Source organism: Herpailurus yagouaroundi, unplaced genomic scaffold, assembly GCF_014898765.1.
Source record: "Herpailurus yagouaroundi ecotype Mexico unplaced genomic scaffold, PumYag 202, whole genome shotgun sequence".
NCBI classification, from domain to species: domain Eukaryota; kingdom Metazoa; phylum Chordata; class Mammalia; order Carnivora; family Felidae; genus Herpailurus; species Herpailurus yagouaroundi.
Window position 1 is genome coordinate 14,031,547 of NW_024412433.1, and position 26,845 is coordinate 14,058,391.

At 38.1% G+C, this 26,845-nt stretch overlaps 1 protein-coding gene across 2 annotated transcripts in view; it reads left to right on the forward strand.

Moving 5' to 3' along the window:
• Positions 1 to 545: 545 nt before the first annotated feature.
• The window catches only part of CUL3 (cullin 3), a 76,030-nt gene continuing 49,730 nt past the window's right edge, over positions 546 to 26,845 (forward strand). The window contains exons 1-2 of one of the 2 annotated variants that reach the window (XM_040450865.1): positions 546 to 768; positions 21,336 to 21,449. In XM_040450865.1, the coding sequence (XP_040306799.1) occupies positions 571 to 768; positions 21,336 to 21,449 (312 nt within the window). In that variant the 5' untranslated portion in view covers positions 546 to 570. Of the gene's footprint in view, positions 769 to 2,039; positions 2,103 to 21,335; positions 21,450 to 26,845 lie in introns of those variants that run through there. The other variant, XM_040450868.1, reaches the window with a different exon arrangement.

Consider the following 26,845-nt stretch of genomic DNA (forward strand, 5'->3'; position numbering starts at 1 on the left):
GTTTAGAATGGTAAGTATTTTGGAGGGGAGAGGGGCAAGTGATTCATGGGTATACACCATGTGGGGTTTTTGTTTTGTTTTTAATTGCACGTCTTCTTCCAATCTTTAATTTGCTAAGGAGCTCTGTAAATCTTCAGGAGAGGAAAATAGTGTTCATGTCCTCAGTTTCGTTTTTTTTGTTTTTAATTAGGGAACTCTTTCTGTCTCAGCATCTCTCTGAGCTTGTATTCCACTAAATAAACTAAGGGAAGGATGTCTTAACACTTTTGGCTAAAGCCAGGTATTAACATCGGGGATTATGATTTCATTTAAATTGGAGGGTTTTGATGCATGTAAGAAAGGAGGAAAGCCTTAAGGATTTTTTAAAAAATTGGCTTTTGTCAGCTCTAAAAACTATTCTTATGTGTATTTTTTAATTTTTGTTAGAACAGACTGTTAACATCCTTATTAAGTAATGCAGATTTATAGTCATAGCCATATACTAAAATAATTACTCTGTGGACAAATACAGAAAGATTTTCAACCATTGGTGTTTTTTTTTTGTCTTTTTGTCTCTCTTGGATATTACAGATGACCATGGATGAAAAATATGTAAACAGCATTTGGGACCTTCTGAAAAATGCAATTCAAGAAATCCAGCGTAAGAATAACAGTGGTCTTAGTTTTGAGGAGCTCTATAGAAATGCTTATACAATGGTTTTGCATAAACACGGAGAAAAGCTCTACACTGGACTAAGAGAAGTTGTTACCGAACATCTCATAAATAAGGTATCCAACCTTAAAGGACTATTGCTAATTCTATGGAATCTAGAAAATCCTTGATATACTATATAGTACTGTGACTAGCAGTGTTAGCTTTAAAGGCTGTAGGAAGCCTAGAGAAATAATAATTAGTGGCTGTATTCTAAAACCTCACTCAGAATTTCTAACCAGCTAAGTCACAATTTTTGATAATTGAGGGAAGATGAAATTTGTGATTTATGATAAATACATTCTTTGTAATCATTATTAAGGAAACAGACTTTGATTAACTTATAAGTGCTTGTTTATTAATGTGTGATTTACAGATCATTATTTTTTCCTTGAAATGTTTAATCAGTCAGCCCATTTTAGCTTTCTCTACTTCCTCTGTATACTTGAAAGGAATAAAGCTACAATGTTTAAAAAATATCCTCTAAGACTTTTCACCAGTTGAAATTGACTCTGTTTTAACCAAGTTCCATAGCAAACATGAATTTTAAAAAAAAAAAACAAATTAGTGTTGGGCTATTAAAATTAGAAAATGTTTCTTTGGTTCTAAAATGATGTTTTTGTTTTTTTAGAATAAATCTTTATATAAAGCAAACTTTTCTATTGCAAGTATGTCTTGCTTTTAAGATTGTCTGATGAAATGTAAAATACCACAGATAAATAAAAACTTCTCAAAGTTTTTGTGTGGTAGTAGGGTGTTCGTTTTTTAAATTTTATTTTGAAAAGAAATGGAAAAGTTGCACCAAATAGTACAGTGATCTCTTGTAGATTCAACAGTTGCTAACATTTTGCCAATCTTGCTGTTGATATTTGTTATTATTACTATTATTGATATTACTATTACTGAACAATTAGTGAATAAGTTTTAAGATCATTTACCCTCAAATACTCTGGGATGTTTGTCCTGAGAACAAGGAAATTCTCTCACTTAACCAGAGAACAATGTTCAAAATTAGGCAGTTTAACATTACTATAATACTGTTACCAAATACAGTCCACATTCATATTCATCAGTTGTCCTCTGTAGCAGTGATGTCCTTAGAGCAGTTCATTTTCTGATCCAGGATCCAATCCAGGATCATACACTCCGTTCCTCAGCTTTTTGTTTTTCAGCACATTGACATTTTTGACGAGTATAGGCCAGTTGTTTTGTAGATTGTCCCTCGGTTTTTGGTTTGTCTGATTGTTTCCTCATGACTAGTTTCAGGTTATGCATTTTTGGCAGGAATAATACATAAGTGATGTTGTGTCCTCAGTGCATCACATCAGGAGGCACATGATGTCAGTTTATCCCATTATTGGTGATGTTAACTTTGATCACTTGGTGTCCGCCAGATTTCTCCACTGTGAAGGTACCTTTTTTCCCTTTGTAATTCATAAGTAATTTGTTCAGATATATTTTGAGACTGTATAAATATCCTGTTCCCCAAGAAACTTTCATGTGATGGTTTTAGCATCCATTGATGATTCTTGCATGAATCATTATAACTATGGTGGTTACAAAATAGTCACTTTCTGTTTCTACTATTCCTTCCATAATTTCTTTCTCTTAAATGGGATTATGTAAGCAGGTAGCTAGTGTTTCAAGAAGCAAAGTGATTGTGGTGTTCATGCAATCAACAGGTTTTTTTAGTGCCTGCTCTCCACAGCTTTCTAGGAAAATGCAGTGGGTGCGAAGGGTTATGATACCCTTGTCTTTACTGTGATGTAAGAGATGATGCAGACATTTGGATACCAGTGTGAGGCGTTATATAATTAAGTGGCAAATGAATTGAATGAGCAGTAAATGGCTTAGGAATTCATATGAGGGAGAGATTATCCTGGGCTGTAAGATTTCATGGGAAGATATCAAATTGAACTGAGCCGTGAAAAATTTGGGATATAAGTGAACAATGTGGAAGGCATTCCAGGATGGCAGATGTCATGTGATTATACAGAAATAATAAATTTGGTATACCTAATGTGTACTAAAGGTGGTAAATAAGAATTTGAGGTATATAATAATTTGTGGGGATTAATAGATTGTAATGTTGCAAAGGTGGTTTGGGAACAGATTGGAGAAAGACTTGAATGTCAAGCTAAGGAATTTGGACTTAACAGTGGAGTTTTTTGGAAATTTTTAAGTGGATGATAATGTGACAGAATATTTTAAGAAGATTAGGATGAAAATGATATATAAATGTAGAATTGGGAGGTTGTTTGCTAGAAGCAAGGGAGAACCTGGAAATTTTTGAGTAAAGCGATAGGCTAGAAATGAATAGATTGAGGAGGTGACAAATTTTGTTTTCGGTAATATTAGAGATTTTTATAGTTGGAAGCAGCCTTAGAGATCATTTCACATGTGAGGGAAATTGAGTGTGAGATCATCACAGAATTGTGTTTAGAGATATACAGGTTTAGAGCTTGAGCAGGAACTCCGAACTGGAGATCGAGATTGGACGTGTGGTAGCACGTACTGAGGATTAAGTGTTGGAGTCCAGAGAACAAAAATCCCAGAGCCAAAGGACAAGTCTTCAAAAACAAACTGGTACGTAGGTGTGGGAAATGAAGAAGTCTAATTTAAGAAACTTGGCATCAAAAGAAAGAAGAAATGTGGAGTGGGAGAATTTTGCTTCAAGCTGTTGAAGGGGAGAAGACTGGAGCATCGGAGTTCTTGGATATGGAGAGAGTGCGGAATTGAGAACGACTGAGAATTAACGGTAGAATAGAGGCACGTTCTCGTTTGCCAGAGATTCCATGGTGAATGATGGTAGTGACTGTGTGCTTGGTTCAGTTCTAGTGCATTTACATGTTTTAGTTCTTGGTCACAAATTAATGAGCCAGATACTACGATTCTCCTCTGTTTTACAAGTGGGGAAACCAAGGCACAGAGACTTAGTGATTTGTCCAGATGAACATAGCTAGTAAGTGGCCTAGCTGGAACAGTAGTCAGGCAGTGTGGCTTCAGGCTGAACCCTTGACTTCTCTGTAGATCTGCTCCTGAGGCATAATGAATGGATCAAGAGGCAGTAAACACACTGAAAATGAGGGGATTCAAGTAAATTGCCTCAGTGTTTGTAAAGCCATAGTCGTTTAAGTTCTAGCTCTTGCTTTATTTATAATTAAAATGAAGGAGCTGGCAGTAATATCTCCTGAGATTCTTTAGTTCTAAAACTATTACAAATCTAATAATTAAACTGGGCATCTTCTGGAAACGTTAAGAAGAGACTCGGAGTAGCCCTTTTTGGGTATATACTAAGAAATTGGCAAGTGAGGAAAAAGATAGCTCAGTAGGAGTTGGCCTGAATGTGCGATTTGCCGTTTTTGTTTGTCTTGAAGTGCTGCTTTGCAGCTTGGGCACAGATGCGGAAAAAACATCTGTAGTTATGTGCTGTGTTGAGAATTGGCTCCTCCAAAAAGCAAGGAGAGGAGGGGAGACCGGAGTGGAAAATCCGTGTTTAAGTGATTTTTCAACTCTGAACCATGGTTAGGTAGAAATTGAAGTCATGTGACCATTACTCTGTGCTAACTGTAAGAGTTTCAGCATATTTTTGAGTTGCTTAAGGTGGTCCCATACCTAAGGTTAATTGTTACTTCGAAATATAGGCAGTTAGTTCCCTATAATATGTTTCAGAGAACATGTAGTCAAGTTAATTGTGCTGAAGAAATTATATATGCCACGTTCTTTTTATTTCTCTTACATAGGCATTAATGATACATCACCAGCATCTCAACATGTTCGTCGATTTTTTTTTTTTTTCTTTGACAAACACTCATTTGACAAGTTTAAACTAGGCAATTTCTGACTAGGAGATGTACCAATACTAGTTTATCTCAGAATTAATTTCTTTATTTCAGCTGAATTAAGTCTTTTAACCTCTGCTAGTATCTGTGCTCATTTTTGGGTTTTCTACTTAACTTATTTCATTTTTACTCTTAACCACACAAATATAGTACTACTATATGAAGGGGACACGAACAGGGCCATTATACAGTAGTCTTAATGTGCCCTGGTGCAGGAAATCTCAGTTTTTTATACCAAATGGGACTTAGGAATGTTACTAACATAATGTGCAAAAGTGTAGTTTGCACGAAAATTGCTATTACCTGTTTGTACGTTGAATTCTCTGACAGGAAGGTGAGAGAATGGTTTAGGGTTCTGTGGGATCAAAGTAACCATCTTCAGTCTCACAGAATGTGTTCCTTTTTGTGGTTCTGAAAGCCTTACTGTGTGGTCTAGTCATCAGGGGTTTTTTTGTTCACTGTGCTTTTAGCAGTTTGCCGAACTGCGTAAGCAGTAACATTTTTTTTTTTTTAAGCAAAGTTATTTCCTACTCAAGTGAACATTTCAGTGCTATGGTATAGGCAGCCAGAACCTATTTTTTTTTTAATGTTGAAGGTTTCAGATGAAATACATTTTTATGGAGAATTGGGGCTGGTTTATCATAGTTGCTAGTACCCTGGATTTAAGATGAGAATAGTAAACATCTGGGCAATATCTTTGGTAAAGCAGAGTGGCATAAGTAAACTATCAGAGCACATGAATGGAGGAACTTCTTTGAGATGAAAGTAACTGATTATTGGCTTTAGAAGTAATTTCTCAAAATTGAAGCCGACATAGAAAAGCTAAATGCTTTTCTCTTACTTGGTTAGTATATTCTTCCTAGGTCTGGAAGAATGGTCCCTTTGAGGAAACTGAGATCCAAAGGAATTCAGTAGATTTCTCTAGACCACAAAGCAAAACTTAGGGTGTGATATGGCTCTTGTGCCTTGCCATAAGAAAAAACTCTGGTCTTATTTTAGAAAATATGAAAACATTTCAGAATTCACAGGGATTGGCTTTTCTTTAACGTTTATTTCTAAATAAAATAACTTTAAATTCATGGTTATACTAGAGAAAAAAAGTTCTACTTTCTAATTTTAAGGATTTTTAAATTGTAGATCATTTTGTTAAAGCCTCAAAAATATCCACATAAGGTTTATCAGTACAGAATTCAGCATTCAAAACTGTATGTTATTTGCTACCTCTGACTTGGGTGTAAAAAATTAGTTGGGATGCATTTGATCCCTGCACACATGGAACAGATTAACAAGTAAACAAATGTTTAGTTATAAAACATAGTGAAGAAAATGGGCTGTGACGATAAAGAAGAGGGTAACTATGTAGGCCAAGAAGGGGGTCTCTGAGTAAGTAATACTTGTAACGATGTTTAGACTGGGACTTGAAGAGTGAGAAGGTGCTCGTGACAAAAGTGGGTTGAAGAGCATTCCAGGCAAAGGGGATGGCTGTAGAATATTTTTTCTTTATAGGACCAGATAGTCAATATTTTCAACTTCCTGAGCCGTATGTTCTCCGTCGGCAGTCCCTCAGCCCTCTCCTGTTGTAACACCGGAGGAGCAGTAGACCATATGTAATGAATGGATGTGGCAGTTTTCCAGTACAACTTTATTTTAGAAAGACAGCAGGCTATCCTTTGCCAATCCCTGGAATAGAGAAATTGAAAACAAAGCCTGTTGTGAATGGGGAATTAAGTATTGGCAGTGGGGAAGAATGGGACAAGATGAGGTTTGGAGAGAGGCATTGAAACCATGGTGTAAAGGTTTCATACTTAATTATATGTGCATTAGGAAGTCCTTCAAGAATTTTAAGCAAGACAGAGACGTGATCTGATGCAGATTTTTAAAATACTACTCTGGTTGCTATGTGGTGACTAAATCAGAGGGCCCAAGAGTTGAAGTGAGCAGAGCAGGAAGGAGTAATCTAGTAATTCAGGTGAGCGATAGTGGTGATTTACACGAGTGTAGTGACATTGGGGATAGAGACATTTCAGATTCAGGATACTTTGAATATAGAAAGATTGTTACCTCTGAATAGATTGTGTAGGGAATGAGGAGGAATCCAAGATGACTTCTAGGTTTTTGGTTCTTGAACAGCAAGGTGTTTCTATTTTTTTCAACATAGGTTTGGGGTAGAAAAAGGAGTTTCCATTTGAATATATTAATCTTAAGATGCCAGTGAAATTGGATACGCAAGTCTAGTTCTCTGAGAAATTTTGACTGGAAATGTAAATTTGGGAATTGTGAGCATGTAGATGCTACATAAAGCTTTGGAAGTAGATAAATTCACACAGAAGAAAACGAATGGGGACTTCAGATTTAACCCTGAGGAATTTAAATGTTTCATGTAGATTTAAGGATTGCAATGGAGACTGAAAAATAGCCAGGTACTTTAAGACTCAGCTCTCACCTTAAGTTATAAAATCATTTAATGTCAACATTTATTTAGCAGTTTTGGTTTTCATAATCATTTTGTCTGTGTGTATATGTGTGTGCGTGTGTGTGTGTGTGTGTGTGTGTGTGTGTGTGTGTATAATGGCTAAAGACTATTTTTTTTAATTAATTTACTTTTTTTTAACATTTATTCATTTTTGAGAGATAGAAACTGAGCATGAGCAGGGGAGGGGCAGAGAGAGGAGGAGACACAGAATCCGAAGCAGGCTCCAGCCTCTGAGCCGTCAGCACAAAGCCCGATGCGGGGCTCGAACTCACAAACCGTGAGATCATGACCTGAGCTGAAGTCAGATGCCCAACCGACTGAGCCACCCAGGCGCCCCTAAAGACTACTTTAAATTTCAGTGTAGTGCCAGTCAGTTCTGTTACTTGTGGGCAGGGTTAGGTAAGGTTAGAACCATCCTGTTTTTAAATTTTTTTCCCCTCCTTCAGCTTTATTGAGGTGTAGCTGACAAAATTGTTAAGATATTAACGTGTTTGGGTTTTTTTGGAGTCATCTTTTAGAAGATTGCTGTTTGGGATTTAAACTTGAAAAAAAGCCTTTAATTTAAGCTCATAGTAAAGTAACTGAGGACTTCTTTTTCTTCTTTATCCACTACTGAACACTCCATATTTAATAATAAATAACCTAGAAGTAGCTGCAGTGGAAAAAGTACTGGGTAGAAAGAAGGGAGAACTGGGCTTTAGGCCTAATTCCACCACTAACAGTCTTGAACAAATTACTAGACGTTCTCCTGGATTTCAGATTATTAATTTATAAAATGAGATTGGGATTGTTTTTGTTAATAATCTCAATGAGCTTTAAAATTGTATAATGGCTTGTGTGTCTTGATAATTTTGGTTTATTAAGACTTAGGAAGATTATAGTTTTAAAGTTTACCATTGTTCTTTCCTGTGCCATAATAAGTATTTAGAATAAAAACATTTTCTTTTTCAAAAGTATTTATTTATATTTGGGAAGGAGAGAGAAAAGTCCCAAGCAGGATCTGCACTGTCAGCGCAGAGCCCAACATGGGGCTCGAACTCATAAACCGTGAGATCGTGACCTGAGCCAAAATCAAGAATTGGACACTTAACCAGCTGAGCCACCCGGGCGCCCTTCCCTCCTTTTTAAAATGTTTGTTTATTTTTGAGAGAGAAAAACATTTTTATTTAAAAAAAAATTTTTTTTAATGTTTATTTATTTCTGAGACAGAGAGAGACAGAGCATGAATGGGGGAGGGTCAGAGAGAGGGAGACACAGAATCTGAAACAGGCTCCAGGCTCTGAGCTGGCAGCACAGAGCCCGACGCGGGGCTCGAACTCACGGACCGTGAGATCATGACCTGAGCCGAAGTCGGCCGCTTAACCGACTGAGCCACCCAGGCGCCCCGAGAAAAACATTTTTAATTGTTTCTTAAAATCAGGGGAGAAACTCTTATTTTAATGTGGGAAAAATTTTATTCTAATTTCGTGATGCTTAATGGTTTCTTAAATTAGCCTTATGCTTAATTTCCCCTCTTTCTCTCAAATTATTAACTCTGTAGTAAGAATTGAGTAATGTGGGAGCCTCATAAATGAGCTAATTCTTGTGCTTTGAAAGTTTGAACAAAAAAGATATTGACTTTTTAGCTCTACTAGAAACAACTTACTGCTAAAAAGAACATTTACTTAAAGTCTTTCTGTGAGCACTGGGTATTATATGTAAATGAGGAGTCACTAAATACTCCTGAAACGAATATTACACTCTATGTTAAATAACTGGAATTTAAACTAAAAAAAGAAAAGAAAAAGAAAAAAGGATTCATCCTGTAGATATATTTAAATATGTATATAAAGAATATGCTACTGTTTATTGTAGTATTATTTAAATGCCAAAAAGGCTGAAAACTCTCTAAATGTTAACTAATAGACTGTTCAATAAATGGAATTATATCCACACAATGAAAAAAAATCCATCCATATAACCTGTGTTTTTCAAATAATACCTTACTTTGGAAGGAAGGCAGATTAGTCAGATTAGAGGTTCCTCCCGCTCACTTTTCATTCATTTAGAAAACTACTAAGGACCTATCATGTGCCAGGCACTCCTCTAATAAGCATTTACGCTATATCAAAGGTCCTTGCCCTTGCCTTTGGGGAACTTAAGTTTTGGACGTAAGCACTTGAAAAACTGAAGCTTTGAAGAATAGTTTGAATTTTTAAATGGCTTTCTTGTTTGAGGTTTTTTGTTTTGTTTGTATGTTTGGTAAATTGAAAAGTCTTTCTGTAAAGTAACACACTACTGTTTATTTTTTGTATGTAGGGCTTCCTTTGCTGAAAATGGTATCTCTGGGTAAACTATTCTTTCAATATATTGATTTTTCTTCCCATTTTTAAAGAGAGAATGAGAAGAGCCAGAATTTTAAATACTGTGTATTCACCAGTAAATTAAAGTGTTTCTGTGAGGGTACTAATTGCATGTGAAAATGAAGTTGGTATTTCCCGGTAAGCTCTGGACTATTTTATAAGTCAGTTATTTAAACAGACTTGACTTTTTATAAGAAAGCTTTTTAGTGATTTTCTTTCTAGGCAAATGTGGATGAATGTAGGTTTTTTTTTTTAGATGGCATTTATGTTCAAAATATAAATACAGTGATTGCAGTGAATTACAAGAGGACATTGATAGAAACACTCGGGAATAAGATTTTCCTTAGCAAAGACATTTCATTTCAGAGGCCCACAGATACTGAGTCTCTTGTGTTTCATCTGCCAAAAAAATAATTAAGACACTATGCCTGTCAGCAAGACTCTCCCAATTTTAGTGGAGGTAATCAGATTTGAAGGAGAATTATTTTGCCTGAAGAATTCAGGGCAGAGTAGAAAGAGGAGGTCATTTTCGACAAGCCTTAAATAATTATTAAAGATTCATCGTGTGAACAAAGGCGATAGTCCAGAAAATGGTGTGAGTTAAAAAAGGCAGGTAGGTACGATGAGCACAGTCAGGTATGGTCAGTGTAGATGGAATATAAAAGGTGTCTGATGGCATTTTTTGGGAATGAGAGTGTTAAAGTTAGTTGGACTCGTTTTTGAAAAACATGGTAGGGGACTTGGGTTTTATCCTGTGGGTGGTGGGAACCATTGGTTTTAACCTTCTAAAAGAGACTGACCAGAGTGGAGATGGAGTGAAAGATTTAGTAGGCATTCCTTCTTCAGTGCTTCATTGCTGGGCATCTTTCGTTCGCCTGCCATCTTGTCTTGTCCTTTTTTTCTAACTGAAAAGTTGTTGAAAGAACCAATCCATTTCATTGAAATTTGCTTGGGGTGATGATGAGAAAGAAGGCTCTGAGCTAGAGGTACAAACCCTTAATGGATATGTTTTGGAAGGGTGGCTTGAATAGGAATAGAGTAATCCCCAAAGAGGAAGAGATTACTGGGGATAGCGTAGGGAACAGAGACCATTAGAGAGGAAGATAGCAACCATGGGATATGAGGGGAATAGGAACTTGAGTAGCTACTACTTTGAAAGGACTGGCAGAGAAATGATGTTGGGGGAGCGCCAGGCTTAAAGCTTGGCCTAGGTTATTTGGTAAATTCACCCATGTGTTACGTATCAGCTATTCCCGCTTAAATTGTTAAGTAGCCTGTAAGCACTGTGAGGGCAGGTACCTACCTTTTCTGCTTTCTTGTCTTGTTGTAATGTCTAGTGATGTTTTTTTTAATTATAAAATAAGCAGATGAGCCAAGGGTAAGACCTGTTTTATTCATCTTCGTGTCTCCTTCTCCTTCATATAGTTGGCACTCAGTAATTGTCGATTGAAATGAATCCCTGAGAATACTAGCAGTCAAATGGAAACCATGCTTTATATCCACGAACTGCCAAATTCTGTTTTGTCTTCCACATGTGCAGTGATACTTACACCTACCCAAGTTAATTGCTGAATCCAAACCCTGTTTAAGCAGAGTGTATTTCACCATTTAAAAGCACAGTGTAATTTCTGGGTTGTATATCTCTCATTTTTTGAGATGATTCTGCTGGCAGCCAGATCGTGTGATCCTGTGGAACCGTGGACTTTTTTCCTCCACGTTAACTCAAGAAACGAAAAGACTAGGGGCGCCTGGGTGGCGCAGTCGGTTAAGCGTCCGACTTCAGCCAGGTCACGATCTCGCGGTCCGGGAGTTCGAGCCCCGCGTCAGGCTCTGGGCTGATGGCTCAGAGCCTGGAGCCTGTTTCCGATTCTGTGTCTCCCTCTCTCTCTGCCCCTCCCCCGTTCATGCTCTGTCTCTCTCTATCCCAAAAATAAATAAACGTTGAAAAAACAAAAAAAATTAAAAGAAACGAAAAGACTGATTGCCATATTGCCATGCTTTGTATATGTCTTACTAGTTATTCTGTGAGTGGCCCTGTTGTTCAAAGTTTATGATAGTGCTATAATGGTTTTTTATGCATATCTTTTGTTTTAACCATTGTGAATGGAATACTCTACAAATGTTAGATAATTCATGTCCTTCTGTGGTACACTTAGGCTCCATTAAGTAAAAAGGTACCAGTTTTCATGGTACTACTTTGTACTCAAAGAGAAATCAGGCTTTTTCTAAGGTGTATTATTTTTTTAAGTTAATAATACTGTGTATTTATTTTTTAAGAATTAAGCCAAATTTAGACAGTTAGTTACTTAAATATGTAGCAGATATTCTTCATGCATGAAATTAAAAAATATGTTGTCCTAATTCCCACTCTGTGCCCCTACTTTGAGCCTCTCGTGATTCTCTAGTGCTTCCCATCATACTGTACTTTGTATTAAGGTCATATGAATGCTAATGTTAGGCTCCTCTTTTCTCCCTTCCCCCATAGAGACTGTAAAGTGGCTGAATGCATTTTGTATCCCCCATAGTGGCTAGCACCCTGGTTTGTCTGTCGGAAGTAATCATTAAATACTTGAACTGATAGTTCGAAGAAAGATTTTTATGTTACCCTTTTGAGTTAAGAGCTTTGTTTTGACACTTAAAGAGCAAGTGAGGGAATATTGCCACTAGGAATGAGTTTTATGTTAAAATTACAAGTAATGTGCTCTTTGTAAAATGGTTAAACTTTTATTACTAACTACGTATACATTAGTAAAATTACTATAGAAAAGTCTTCTGATAGCAGTCAAGAAACAAGTTTTCCCTGTAGTCACTATCTGACTGTTTGGTCAGTGATACTGGTATGATTCCTCTGATCAAGACGGCCACCTTTATTCTAAAAGTTAGTGGAAAAAATGAGAAACAACACTGTCTAGGAAATATTGAAAGGTCAGTGATCTTTAGATCATTCAGGAATCTCTTGTCATTAGTCAATGCTTGGAAAGTTTAAGATCTCTACAAAAGTTAAGATGAATTCTCCCAACCTTGGTAGAAGTTTGCTTTGAAATACAAAATTCTGAGGTGGTTATATGTATTATGAGAGAGAGCAACATCTGTTCACCAGCCATATATTGAATACACAAATAATAGGATATTAGCTGTATTACAAGTTCCTCAACCTGTAAAATAAAAGGAAACCTTCCAGTTACAGGGAGAAATAACTGTTTTAGAAGAAAGGAAAGCAAGAATCAAGTGGGAATTGAGGCTTAGGAAATAATTGTATAAAGTATTTAAACATATGTACGTATGTATGTATGTTTTATGTTCCATGCTTTCAAAATCTCAAGCACTTGAAAATGCAGATTCTGATTCAATAGGGCTAACATAGGATCTGAGATTGTGCATTTCTCTCTCTTTTTTAATGTTTATTTATTTTGAGAGACAGAGCAGAGGAGGGGCAGAGAGAGGGGGAGAGAGAGAATCCCAGGCAGGCTCTGTGCTGTCAGCGCGGAGCCTGATGCAGGGCTTGAACTCACGAGCCGTGAGATCATGACCTGAGCCGAAACCAAGAGTCGGATACTTAACCGACTGAGCCGCCCAGGCACCCCTGAGATTGTGCATTTCTAATAAGTGCCCAGGTGATGATGATGATGAATCTTGACGATGACAGTGCTCTGTGGACATTTATAGAGTAGCAAGATCAAATATCTGTGCTAATAATATGAATATGTAATACAAGTAACATTTTGATATTCGCAAATGCTTATATGGCATTTACTGTGGGCTGGGCCTTATTATAAGCATTATTTGTATATTAACTGATTTTATCCACACAACAGCTTCTTGCAGCAGGTGCTGTTACTGTTCCTCTTTTGTAAAAACTTGATGCACAAAGAAATTAAGTTACTCACAGTCACATATCTATTAAGTGTTGGATCTGTAATTTGCATCAGGCAGGCATGCTTTCCAGCCTCTGCACTCTGGTGTTGCCACTATTCGCTCTGTGGAACTGTTGCATAAAAATAGCAAAACATAACGCTATTTTTAATCTTTTAATTCAGGAATTCTCAGGAGAAAGGGAAGAGCTGTGGAGCTTTTTAAAAACTGTCCGATTAAGAGACATGTCTTCTATACTCCATGGTTTGGCTTCTCTGGAGAACACTCCTGTAGGTAGCCACTTTTATTGCAGGTTTATATCACATCACTCTGGTGTGGTTGAAAGGTTTTTGAGATCTTCGAGAATAACTCTTTAATGACATTCCTTGGAAAAATAGGGTTTCCCTAACTGGTAAAATTTGTAAAGTGACAAGCCCTCAAATCATGTGTGCGGGACTCTGAAAAAGTTCAAATGTTGTTAAGTGGGAACTTAAACGCTATTTTGTGATCATGTAAATGTTGTGCACTTATGTAAATAGTTCAGTCAGATGAGATAAGCAATATTTGTTTTAGAATTTAGAGCCAGAGAGGTACTTTTTAGCAGGTCCTGTGGCTCTCAGGTTTTTTTTTCTTTTCCAAACAGTGGGAAGCCCCACTTTTAAAATCATACAAAACCAATATAAATCATATTTGCTCAGTGAAATGGAGCCTGCCCTGCAGTGGTACTAAGACATCTTAGTGGAGCAGGATGTGAATGCCATTGTTCTTGTCAACCCCAGTGATATAACAGGTGAGAGGAGCTCTAGACCAGATAGGTTAAGTAACTTATTCAAAGTCCTAGTTACTAACTTCCCTGGAAAGTTGTTTTCAAATACTAATTTGATTGTTTTAACTCTTGGGTGACTGTTAAAATCTGACAGATTTCTAGGAGGTTACAGCTTTTAAAGTTAGAGTTTCTCTGTGATATTTTTAGAATGTTCTTTGTGTAATTAACATGTGCTCCATGACCCATTTTGTGTTTCTAATACACAATGTGTATTTCAATGCAAGATAGTGCTAAATACAGTTTTCCGTACTTCAGAGATTTGTCTGTATTTGAAATTGTCCTGCATTTTGAGACTTTTAAGAAGGAAGTCATTCATTTTCAGTAGTTCATATCATCGTTAATGATATGGCTCAGTTCTAGTTTCAGCGGACTTCACAGCCAAAATCTTTATAATTAGTGTTAGCTGATGAATTTCTTTGTGTCACCTAAAATATTTAATTAGGATTGGCTGGCTTGGATTTTGCCCAGACATTGAAACTTACAGAGGGCGAAAAAATCTTAATTAATGATTTAATTTGTGTGTGTGTGCGCGCGTGTGTGCGCCCGCCCCCCTCCCCCGCCGGGTACTAGTGCTGTTAGAGGGTGGGGGGAACTGTGAGATCATTAATGTCCTTTGATTCTCCAACTAGCCAAGAGTTGCTGGCCCAGGGTTGGCCTCCTTGTCAATCCATGAAGGTATTTGGTTAAGAAAACTCAAGGCAAAGACTGGGAGTTTAGAGGTCTTGCTCATGCCTGCTGGCCTCTCCTGTCATCCTCCTTTCCATCCTTCTCTTCCTTTTGCCAGTAATTTGATTGATTTGAGAATGTGTTTCCTGCAACTTGGACATTAATTTATCAGTGAACAGATTTTATCACAATGTTGAAAAATAAACATTTTCTTTTGACTTAGTAATTCCACTTTAATCTTTGCTAAGGATATAATTAAAAGGACAGGAAAAGCTATGTTCACAGAAATGAAGAATGTAGTATGCCAACATGAATTATTCCAGAGTCATTCATAGGTTTACACTCTCAAAATAATAATTCTTTCATTGTTTGGCATTCAAGTTGGTTTTTTTTTTTTAAGAGATGATTTTTTATTTTTATTTTAGAGAGAGCATGCTAGTGGGGGAGAGGGGCAGAGGGAGAGAGAGAATCCTAAGCAGGCCCCATGCTCAGCACAGAGCCCAACATTGGGCTCGATACCATGACCCTGGGCTGAAATCAAGAGTCGGATACTCAACTGACTGAGCCATCCAGGCACCTCTCAAGTTAGTTTTAAAAATAAGCATTGTGGCATCATAGCTTATGTTTAGGATATATAATAATAAAATGGTCTAACTTGAGAATAATTGTTGCAAGTTCTTAAAAAGCCAATATCAATAAAAGTAGCCTTTTATTTTTATGTACAGTTTTATGAATTTTAGCTTATGTATAGATTCATGTAAATGCTGTCATGATCAGTACAGAACATTTCTTCACCCCAAACACTCCTATTCATTTATAATCACATCGTCCTCCCACCCCAGTACCTGGCAACCACTGATCTGTTTCGTCACTATAGTTTTGTTTTCTCAAGAATATCACGTAAATGGAACAACACAGTCTATAACCTTTTGAGACCAATGTCTTTCATTCAACATAATTATTTTGAGATTGAACCAAGGTGTTGTATGTATCAGTAGTTTGTTCCTTTTCATTGCTGAATGGTATATCCTATTGTATGAATGTACCACAGTTTACATATCCATTTACGTGTTGTATGTAGTGTTTTATGATTATGAAGAGAGCTGTTGTAAACATGCACATATAGATTTTGTGTGAAGAGAAGTTTTCATTTCTCAAGAATAAATATCTAGGAGTGGGATTGCTGAGTCATACGGCAAGTGAATATTTAACTTCATAAGATACTGCCAAACTGTTTTCCTGTCAGGCTGTACCATTTTGTATTCCCGCTAGGAATGTATATAAGAAGAGTTCTAGTTGCTTGGCATCTTTGCAAATACTTGGTATTGTTAATTGTTTTAGCCATTATCGTAATGGGTGTGTAGTGGTGTCTCATGTTTAAAAGTTTCATTTCCGGGGCGCCTGGGTGGCGCAGTCGGTTAAGCGTCTGACTTCAGCCAGGTCACGATCTCGCAGTCCGTGAGTTCGAGCCCCGCGTCGGGCTCTGGGCTGATGGCTCAGAGCCTGGAGCCTGTTTCCGATTCTGTGTCTCCCTCTCTCTCTGCCCCTCCCCCGTTCATGCTCTGTCTCTCTCTGTCCCAAAAATAAATAAACGTTGAAAAAAAAAAAAAAATTAAAGTTTCATTTCCTTAATGGCCAGTGTTGTCGGACATCTCTTTTCACATACAGAATTGCTTTATATAACGTCTTTGGTGAAGTGTCTATTCAGGTCTTTTGCCCATTTCTTAATTGTTTGCTTTCTTTACAGAGTTGTAAGAGTTCTTCTCTCCCTGTGTATCTCTATATAGAGACAGATGTGAGAGATTTATTCTGGATACAAATTATTTGGTATTTTCTCCCATTCTGTAGCTTGTTTACTGTTTAAACAGTCTTCAGAACAGAAGTTTTTAATTTTGATGAAGTTCAGTTTATTATTATTGTTTTAAATCAGTTTTAGGTTCATAGCAGAATTAAGGAGAAGGTGCATACATTTTGTATATTTCCCACTGTCTCCCCCACTATCAGCATCCCATACCAGAGTGGTACATTTGTTGTAATGATTAACCCACAGTGATTTATCGTTATCACCCAACGTCCATATTTTATATTAGAGGTCACTCATGGTGTTGTACATTCTGTGGATTTTAGTGAATGTATAATGAAATGTATCCACTATTGTAGTGCCATACGGGAATAGTTTCACTCTCCTAAAAATCCTCTGCCTGTTCATCTCTCCCTCCACCCTAATGCCCACTGATCTTTCTATTGTCTCCTTAGTTTTGCCTTTTCCAGAATGTCATGTAGTTGGAGTGATATCGTTAGATAGCCTTTTCAGATTGTGTTCTTGCACTTGATAATATGCATTTAAGGTGCCTCCATCTGTTTTCATGGCTTTAATGCCTCATTTCTTTTTAGTACTGAAGAATATTCTGTTGTTTGGATGCACCAGTTTATTGTTTCACCTACTGAAGGACATTTTGATGGCTTCCAAGTTTTGGACTTTATGAATAAAGCTACTGTAAACATCTGAACCTGGGATTTTGTGTGGACATAAATTGTTAACTCCTTTGGTACTTCTACCAAGGAGCATCATGGCTGGATCGTATGGTTGGAGTACATGTAATTTTGTAAGAAATTGCCAGACTGTGTATCATTTTGCATTCCCACCAGTAATGAGTAGAAGAGCTTGTTCACTACATCCACCTCAGCATTTAGTGTAGTCAGTGTTTTGGATTTTGGCCATTCTAATAGATGCGTAAAGGATGTCCCATTGTTGTTTTAATTTGCAATTTCTTTCTTTTTTTTTTTTTAAGATTTTATTTTTAAGTAATCTCTGGGGCTTGAACACACAACCCCAAGATCAAGAGTCTCACTCTCCACCAACTGAGCCAGCCAGATGGCCCCTCAACTTGCAATTTCTTAATCAGAGATTGAATATCTCTCAGTATGCCATCTGGTTATCTTTTTGGTGAGGTGGCCAGGTCTTTTGCCAGTATTTTAGATTGGGTTCTCTTGTTGAGTCTTATGAATTCTTTGTATATTTTGTATAATAGTCCTTTGCCAGATAGGCCTTTTGCAGATATTTTCTCCCAGTATGTGTCTTGTCATCTCATTCTCTTCAGCAAAATCTGTTGCTCTTCAAGTGATTCTAATCCTCTGTCAGGTTTGTGATCTGCTGCTCTCGACTGCTGTCTGTATCTTGCTTTTTGCAAGGCCAAGGGCCATGAGCAGCCATCAGGTTTCAACTGCTCATTTTAGCCTTGTCAGCTGGTCCCATCGTACTCTCTGTTTTCATGACTTTGTTACTTGTTTTTCCTTGTCTCACACTTCAAATTCCAGGTCTTCATCTGGACAACCTTCATGTAGCTTTTCTTACATAACAATGTTGCACATACCTGATCTGCAGGTCCACTTTGGACTGGACCACCTCTACGGCAGGCTTCCTTCCTGCTTGCCTTCGCTGGTGCAAAAACCAGTGCAGGGGTGTGTTAGGGAGCGAGATGAACAGTGTTAATTCACACACAAACTGACCCCACTTTTTATTTCAAATTTTCTGTATTCTGTTAACGATTTGTAAAATAAGGGTTAAGTCTTTTTTTCCCCACTTAATGTGTTTTTTGACTTATGTACAAACATACCTTCTTTTAAGAACCCCATTTTAATCTTCATAAAGGTTGAATTTTCATCTCCTTCCTCCTTTTGATGGTATGTATTTGAACAAATACTTGCTCACTCTTCATGTCTCAGAGTAGAAAAACATTTTTCTGAGGCAGCATTAGAAGAAGAATTTTTTTGCTCACAGAGTGATCTGAATAAGAGGAGAATGCAGCAAGTGTATCTAAGGCATTTATTTTTATGTCTTCCAGTCACATATCTGTATTTGTGTGTGCATAGTCATTCAAAAATAAATGTAAGAGTATGTCTGAAAAACATCTGGGACACCTCTTAGAACTCCCAGGTCCCGTTATAAAAGCTAATTGTGAATGTATTTAATACCGCCGAACTTTACACTTAAAAATTAAGCTGGTAAAGTTTACATCATGTGGAAGTGATGAATCATTTCTGCTTATGTCATTGGCCAAAGCAGATCCATGGCCACATCTCACTTCAACAGTAGACAGACAAATGAAATACAACAAAATTAACTTAATAGCAGATATTTTCTGCTAAGTAAAATTCATTGTTACTGATATGTCAGGATAAGTTTTTGAAGTATGCAAATAAAGCAGTTTTATAATTTATGACACATTGTACTCATTGATCACATTTTTCATTTTGTTGAAAGGCAGCAAGAAATACGAATATTACTTAAGTACTTGGTATGTTTTATTTTAAAGTGTATATAAGTTAGTGATTTTAGGAAACATCTTTTTTTAAATAACCTTAAAATTTTTAATTGGCAAGTTTTTCATTCATCTAACAGATATACCAAGCACATTTTTGCATTCCAAAATTAGGGTGACGTTAATACAGTTTAAGTGTAACTTGATTTTATAACAAAGGGTCATACCAAAGTTCATTTAAGTCCTTAAGAATAATTAATTGCTAGATATTCTGATGTTTGGAATACAGACATTTTATTTTTGTCATATAGTACGATTTCTCTGGCATTGTCATGATTTTAATTTAATTGCTACTCAAAATTTAGTGTTTCAGTGAACGAATATGAAGCTTGGTGAAAAATGTTATAAATAGGTGTATTTTCATTTTGTAGTTTTTCTACCGTTAGCTACCTTGGGAATTTGCATCTGACAAGTGGTAGACCTAATGAGTTGAAATAAATGATACATTACCCACTTTACAAAAATGTATTTATTTAACACAGTACTGTCTACGAACCTACATGAGTGTTTATCACTTTTGATATAGTCCAAATATTGATGGGTGATATGTGTTGAAGTCAAGGAACTTAGTCTTATGAAGAAAAGATTATATATAAAATAAAATTCTAAATTAACGTCATATAGGCTAGTGGTTTTCGTAAGACACGTAGAGTAGAACAGACGTACTGTCTCCTCACTAAAACCTCTTAATGACCATTTTTCCTCTAACATAGAAGAAAAGATAGATGCATTTTTCTCAGTTTGAACTTACTTTCTCGTCTGTTGGGAATAGTGTGTTTCGTGTATTTTTTTTCAGTCTTTGGTACTTCCAACCACTTGCTTATACTTGTTTATACTGGTGCTAACACACAATGGCATTTTATTTACTGTTTATAATTCAAGTTGATAGATCTCTGTATATGTCAACACACATATGAAATCGTTTCTCACAGACCACCATGACTTCAGATTCTCCCCAACCTAAAAATGTTTAACCACTACTGCAGATGTTTGGGGATAGAACATGTCTGCTGACACTGGAGTTGGGAGTTGAGCTAGACCACAGAGGACTGGTTGGGTGTGAATGATTGAGAGGTTGGCAGTGTGGTCCCAAAGTGTTGTAGGAACTTAGAGAACAGGCGCACTGGTTCTTCATGATAAAGCTAGAACCAGAGTCTGCATTCTGTTTTCTAGTCCGCAGTCTTCCCATTGGACTGATCACATGGCAGGAGATAGTGGTCCGGAACCTCTTACTAGAGAAGGTGGCAGTATGCTTGTAGACGGTGGGAAGGAATTCTTGACGGCTGAGTTGTCTTAGCAGGATTGCATTAGGACGGCATTTCAGACTCCGGGCAACTTGATGTGCAAAGGCTGATATCCTGAAAAAGCTTACGGTGTTGGAGGTGGATCATGGTGTTCAAGGGCAGGGTGAATGAAGTAAAGGGTCTTACAGATGCCAGGCACTGTGAGGTGTGGGAGGCACACAGAGAAGTCAGAATCCGTGCTGCCGTCGTTCTTACGTTTTAGTGAGAGCGACGGTAAACGGATAAATATGTGACAGAGTAGGTAGTGACAAGTACTGTGAGGAAAAATTTAGGGTTAAGAGTGGAGATAGAGGCTGTTGTTTGAAATAGGGCGGTCGGGGAAGACCTCTGTGTGGAGGTTAAACTTGAGCAGAAAGAAGTGAGGGCGTGAGCTCTGTGAAGCCTGCAGAAGAAAGGGCAGAGCACGGTTGCTGTGTGCGGCTCCATTGTAGCTGGAGCACACTGCGTTAATAGTTGATGCTCATTCAGTGTTCAGAGTGCCAAGCACTGTTCTAAGTGTGTTGCTACTATTTCACATATAAGGAAACTGAAGCACAGAGTTGAAATAACTTAACACAAGGTGACACAGCTAGTCAGGGCGCTGGGATTTGAGCCCGGGTAGTTTGACTCCAAAGTCAGCATTCTCAACCATTCTATAAAGATGGGGAAAGGGAGGCGTCGTAGGAAATTCAGTTGGAGCAGTAGCCTGGGGCCAGTTATGTGGGGCCCTGTAGTTCTTACCAGTATTTAGCATTTTATTCTTACTGTGATGTTAAGTTGTTGGAGGGTTGAGAAATGCCCAGGAGGTGGCTTTCTGATTCTGGAGGTGAGGAGATGGGTCTGGACTACACGACACATTTGTTAATTGTCTGTATAGAGGTAATATTAGAGCTTAAAATAATTCCACTGGTCTAATATGTGTTTCTTTGATTGAAAATTGGAGATTTCCACTTTGTTTTATTGAACAGATATGTACATGTATACGTACAAGAGCGTGTAGGCGTGTCAACAAACTGTAATGAACTCTTCTGTCAATAGGTGCGAGAAGATGTACTAAATTCATTGAATAACAACTTTCTTCAAACGCTAAATCAAGCTTGGAATGATCATCAAACAGCTATGGTGATGATTAGAGACATACTAATGTATATGGTAAGTAGAGCTTTTTTGTTTTTCCTTTAGAAGTTAGCCATTTCAAAACACGGTGTCTTTCTGTCACATTTAGTTGGATGCTACAGGTCAGTGTGGAATGTGTTGTTGTTTTAAATAAACCGTATTTCCTTTGCAAGGACCTACCTTAGCTCGTGTGAACTAAAATCTTACTTGTTTATATTTAATGATTAGAATGGAAAACTGAAAGAGAAAGATTTAATTTTGTTTTCTCAGTATCTAGCACTTTGTGTTTCAAAATGGAAAATACTGAAAACCTTACTGACATCTCTTTTTGAGTAACTGGTTGAATGCGAGCAGACAGATGAAAGCTTAGTATTCTCTTACAAGTTTTTAAAACTTAATGTCCTTACATCTTCAGTGATGAGGATGTCGTTTTATACAAATATTTTTGTAATAAGTGCACTCTAATAGCTTCTGGCTTCATAGTAAATCTTTGCTGTATATATGTTATTCAGATATATATTCCATTTTTTATCTGTTGCGACTGTTTTATGTTTTTATGAGTCAAGAAAAATATCTTGTTCAGCAAGACAATTTGGAAAACATCGACTTGAGCTGTTTAATAACTTTCAAAGAGATTAAACAACCAAGTTTTTTCTTACCTTGGTGTGTTCATGGTAGGGAGCTGCATTCATCAAGCTTAATTATTGTGTCACCGCAGAATGATCAAGTCTGATGACTTTTCTTGTTGCTTTAGTGTTTATATTTGGGAATTGGACATAAGATTTTCTTCTCAGGTTTTACTCTGCTTTTCAAATTTTTATTTTCAGCTTCTTTAGTTTGATTTTAGCTATAGTGGTGAGAGCATGGCCTAGTTTCTTTCACTTGATAGAGTAAAGCGATGGTTGGAAAGAAGTTCCCACGAGAGCAAACAGCCGTGAAGTGTTTCGTTCTGCGCAGAGTCCAGTCAGGCCTGTGAGCCCTGGTTTCCTGGGGCTCAGTGGCAAGACGGGCAGGGAAAGGCCACTTCACTTTTCAGGGCTTTGCTAAAAGGTATAACTTATCGTTTAGCCTTTCTGAGCCTCATTTTCCTCTTCAGGATATAGATTCATCTTGTGCTGACAGTTTGAGGTAAATGACATCACCTGTGAAAACATCCATCATACTGCCTGGGATATAAATGTGAAACAAGTTAGCTTGTACTGCACAGTCTCATTAAGTTCTGGATTTGAGGAGTCTTTAAATTTTAACACAAACACTAAGCTAGAAAACCACTTGTAATTTCATGGTCCATTACTCTATTGATAAAAGAATATTTTAATATTATACACACCCCCCACTCTTGACATAATTTTAAAAACTTCTGTTTTCTTTCAGTTCCCTTTTGGGGTAGGGGGGAGCGGGGAGAGGGTTCCCAAGTGAAATCTCAAGCCTGAATCCTGTTATGTGACCATAGTCCAGAAACTAATTAGTTTATTCCTCAGCTTCCTCATTTATGAAACGAGCATACTGTTGTACTCACCGGGTAGGGTAGCCACGAGGCTAGAAGGTGCCGTTCATGCATAGCACTTACAGCACCTGGACCGTAGCGTCATGTGCTCCGTCACAACTTACTAGGATTAGTATTTCTTGTCCCTTCTTCTTTCATCAGACCCGTCTGATAGTGCCTCAACCCTGGTTAAACCCAGCAAGCTCCCTTTCCTGGGCCTCTGCTGGAGGAAACCCCACACGGGGTGGATCAGTGCCACTGTCTGTCCTTTGTCACGGACCTCCAGTTGACCCTTCACACTGTCCAGCGGTCGTCTTTTCCCTCCACTTCTCCTCAGACGTTCAGCTCTCCTGCTGGCCTCCTCACTCTTGATAAATAAATGATCTTGCCTTCCACTTCCCAGGGGAAAGAGCAAGAAGCATCGGGTAGAACCTGCGTTCGGTTCTTACCACTCTACCTACAGTTTCGTCTGTATTTTCTCCCCTTCTGTGTTTTTTTCTTTCCCTCCCGTTTTAATGGAGGGCAGTGTCTCCTCTCCTGTTAAAGGCCAGTGTTCCTCCTGTGCTAAGCATCCCATTCCTTTCTACCTTGTCAAAAACCTAAAGTATTTTCAGGGCTCTGCCTTTTTACTGAGTCTTACTCATCAGCATGAGACATGTTCAGGCCACTCACATCCTCAAAATAAAATTCTACTAAATTTTCTGTTGGACTCCTGCACTGCCTCTCAGGGTCTCCATTGCCATCCACAGCCAAGTGTCTCGTAAGATATGTCGCCACTTGCTGTCTCCCTTCTCTCATCTTTCATCACTTTGGGTATGTTCCAGTTCCACCTGCTTCCTCAACTGTGCTGTTCCGTCTTGCTCTTACTAGAATCACCAGGTCTGCACATCTCTGAAGGCAGAGATCACTGTGAATACTACTCTTGCTCTTTGACTGTTTGCAGCGGCCTTTGGCACAGGTGGCTACTCTTTTCTTCCTGTCGTGTGCTGGGTCCTTAATTCCGGTGACCTAGCGCTCCTTTGGTGTGCCTCCTACCTTTCTGTTTCTTTTCAAGTACTTACTCTTCTTTCTCCTCAGCCCTTTATTTTTTATTTTTTTTTTTAACGTTTATTTATTTTTTTGGGACAGAGAGAGACAGAGCATGAACGGGGGAGGGGCAGAGAGAGAGGGAGACACAGAATCAGAAACAGGCTCCAGGCTCTGAGCCATCAGCCCAGAGCCCGACGCGGGGCTCGAACTCCCGGACCGCGAGATCGTGACCTGGCTGAAGTCGGACGCTTAACCGACTGCGCCACCCAGGCGCCACTCTCCTCAGCCCTTTAAATGGAGGCCTTCTTGGGGTGTAGTAACCCAGACTTTTCCTCCTCCTGGCATACCTCGTTTGCTACCATAGCTTCGGTTAGTACCTCTGTGCAGATGATTCCCACATTTTATCTCTAGCCTCGTTCTGTGAGATTGAGATTTGGTACATTCGTTTGTCAGGTTGATGGCTACCTTTGTATTTGTTGTCTGAGAGCTACTTCAGAATAGGCATTTTCAAATGAACCTGTTGATCATTCCATTTTCTATGCCAGAAACCTGGGAATTATTCTTGTCAGTATCTTCCCCGTTCTCTCTACTTCACGGATGTCTACGTTCTGCAGTTTTCCACTTTCCTCACTACCCAGGATGAAAGCACCTTCGTTTCTCTCTTGGAGTATTCAGAACATTCACTGTGTCCTTTGCTATTTTCTTTTCCGTATTGCTCTTGGAGGTATTATCTGAAAGCCACATGATCAAGTTACTGCCCTGCTGAAATTTGTGTGGCTCAGCTTGAAATTTTCACATATGTCTTCTGTCTGGAAATGTTTCCAGAATGTTTCCTCTCTTTACGTGATTTGCTCCTACTTATCCTTTTAAGTCTTAGCTTCAATTTCTGGGCAGCTTTCCCTGAGCTGTGCCGTGTACTGCCCGCCGACTGCAGTTGTCTCACCGTACCCGGTGCTGTTCCTTTGCGGCATTCGCCATAATCATCGTTAACTGTCTAGGGCCTCATTTCTCTGCCAGACCAAACTTTTTTTTTTTTTTTATTAATGTTTGTTTACTTTTGAGAGAGAGAGCACGGGCAAGCAGGGGGAGGGGCAGAACATAGTGGGGAGAGAGAATCCCATGCTGTCAGCTCGGAGCCCGACTTCGGGCTTGATCCCATGAACCGTGAGATCATAACCTGAGCCCAGATCGAGAGTCGGATGCTCAGCCGACTGAGCCATCCAGGTGCCCATGCCAGACTGAATTTTAGGAGGAGGGGCCAGTGTCCCCGACACGCAGCACATCTCTTGGAACAAACCAGGCATTCACATGTAGTTTAAATAAATTCACACAGATTGGTTTTTAACAGATTATAGATACACTTTTGCAAAAATGCTTTTTAAAAATATGCTGCTGTCGATTTGGAAAGAAAGTAAAGTATTGATAAGATATCTTCACATCCTACAAAATGAATTCTTTCATTTTCATAGACTTCATTTTCTTTGTTTTGTCTTTTTATGTTTAGTGTCTGAGCTTATTAAATAAGTGATTTTTAAGATTAAGGTAATGTTTATACATTGAAATGTGCAGAACTGGCATGTATAAATTATTTTTGACAAACGTGCATTTATGTAACCCAATACTTTGGTTAAGAAGTAGAAATGCTTTTAGTTTTCCAAAAATACAAAGTTGGGTTTTTTTTTTTCTGTTGATGTTTACATTATTTTCCTTGAAGATTTTTACCCTCATTCCAGACTTCTTGGGCGACTACCTGCTAGATAGTGCATATACCTGAAGTATACTGACTGTACCGTCATGGATCTTAGACACATATTTTCTTCCTATGAATACTGGCTCTAACTGGTGGAATTTGAGATCTCAGGCTCAGAGAGGGAGGAGAGAAGATGCTTCACTGTCTACCCACCCTACCACCTACTTACAGCTGGCTGACTTTTACTCTTAACAAGGAGGCGTCTGGATATAAAATGTCATGCTGCAGACTGGATGTGTAGATACTATGGGACACACTGACTCTGGAAAATGGAATCACTGGTTACATGGAGGCAGCCACTGGTCATAGTTTGTTTCATGTAACTTTGCTGTTTGGCAGGTGCAGTGTTTCAAAAAGAAAAATGTACATGTCTCTAAATGTACATGACTTCTGGTTTCTGCCACTCCACCCCTTCCTAGTGTCTGAAACTTGCCATGTTGAGCTTGTAAGATTGGTTTGAGGCTGCTTAGTAAAAGTTCCATTGTCAGTTTTCATTGTTTAAAAGATTAGTGATTGGGGAAAGAGTTGAGCATGTTATGGAGAAAATCTGTCCTAGTTCTGTAATCACTTTGTGAATATAAACCATAAGTATATATTACTACTCAGTTGATTTTTCTTTTTAAACTGTAAAAATGAATGTCATAAGAAGGGAAAGTAAATACACGGATGGTATTCTGTAGGCTACTTTTGAGCAGTTAGAGTTAATGCCAAAGGAAATAGAAAAGCATTTCCTATTGTGATACATAGGGTTACTGGAAGGTTAATAGAGAAATTTTCTGCATAAAACTCTATGGTGAAATTATTTGCATATTTTTACTTGAATTTGTCCATATTTCCAGTCATTTTCACAAATAGAGCTATGGTAGTAGTGCAGGTTTTCCTGAAAGGTTAGATCGAGGCTGTAAATTCATAGGCATAGGGAGAGAGTTCACCCTGGAAAGGAGGGTCTCACTGCTTCTTTAAGCTATTTATTTGGAAAGTCGCTAAGGATGAGTAAAGAGATCAAGCAAAATGTAGCCGCAACTTTGTGAAGAGAGAAGCTGAGGAACTTCTGATGCTCTTAGTCTCCTTAGTAAAGTAGAAGGTGGGACCATTGGCTTAGGGGAACTGCAGTATGTGAGGTGTTAAAGGTCAAGTGGTAGGCCGAGTAACCTGCCCTCCCCCCCC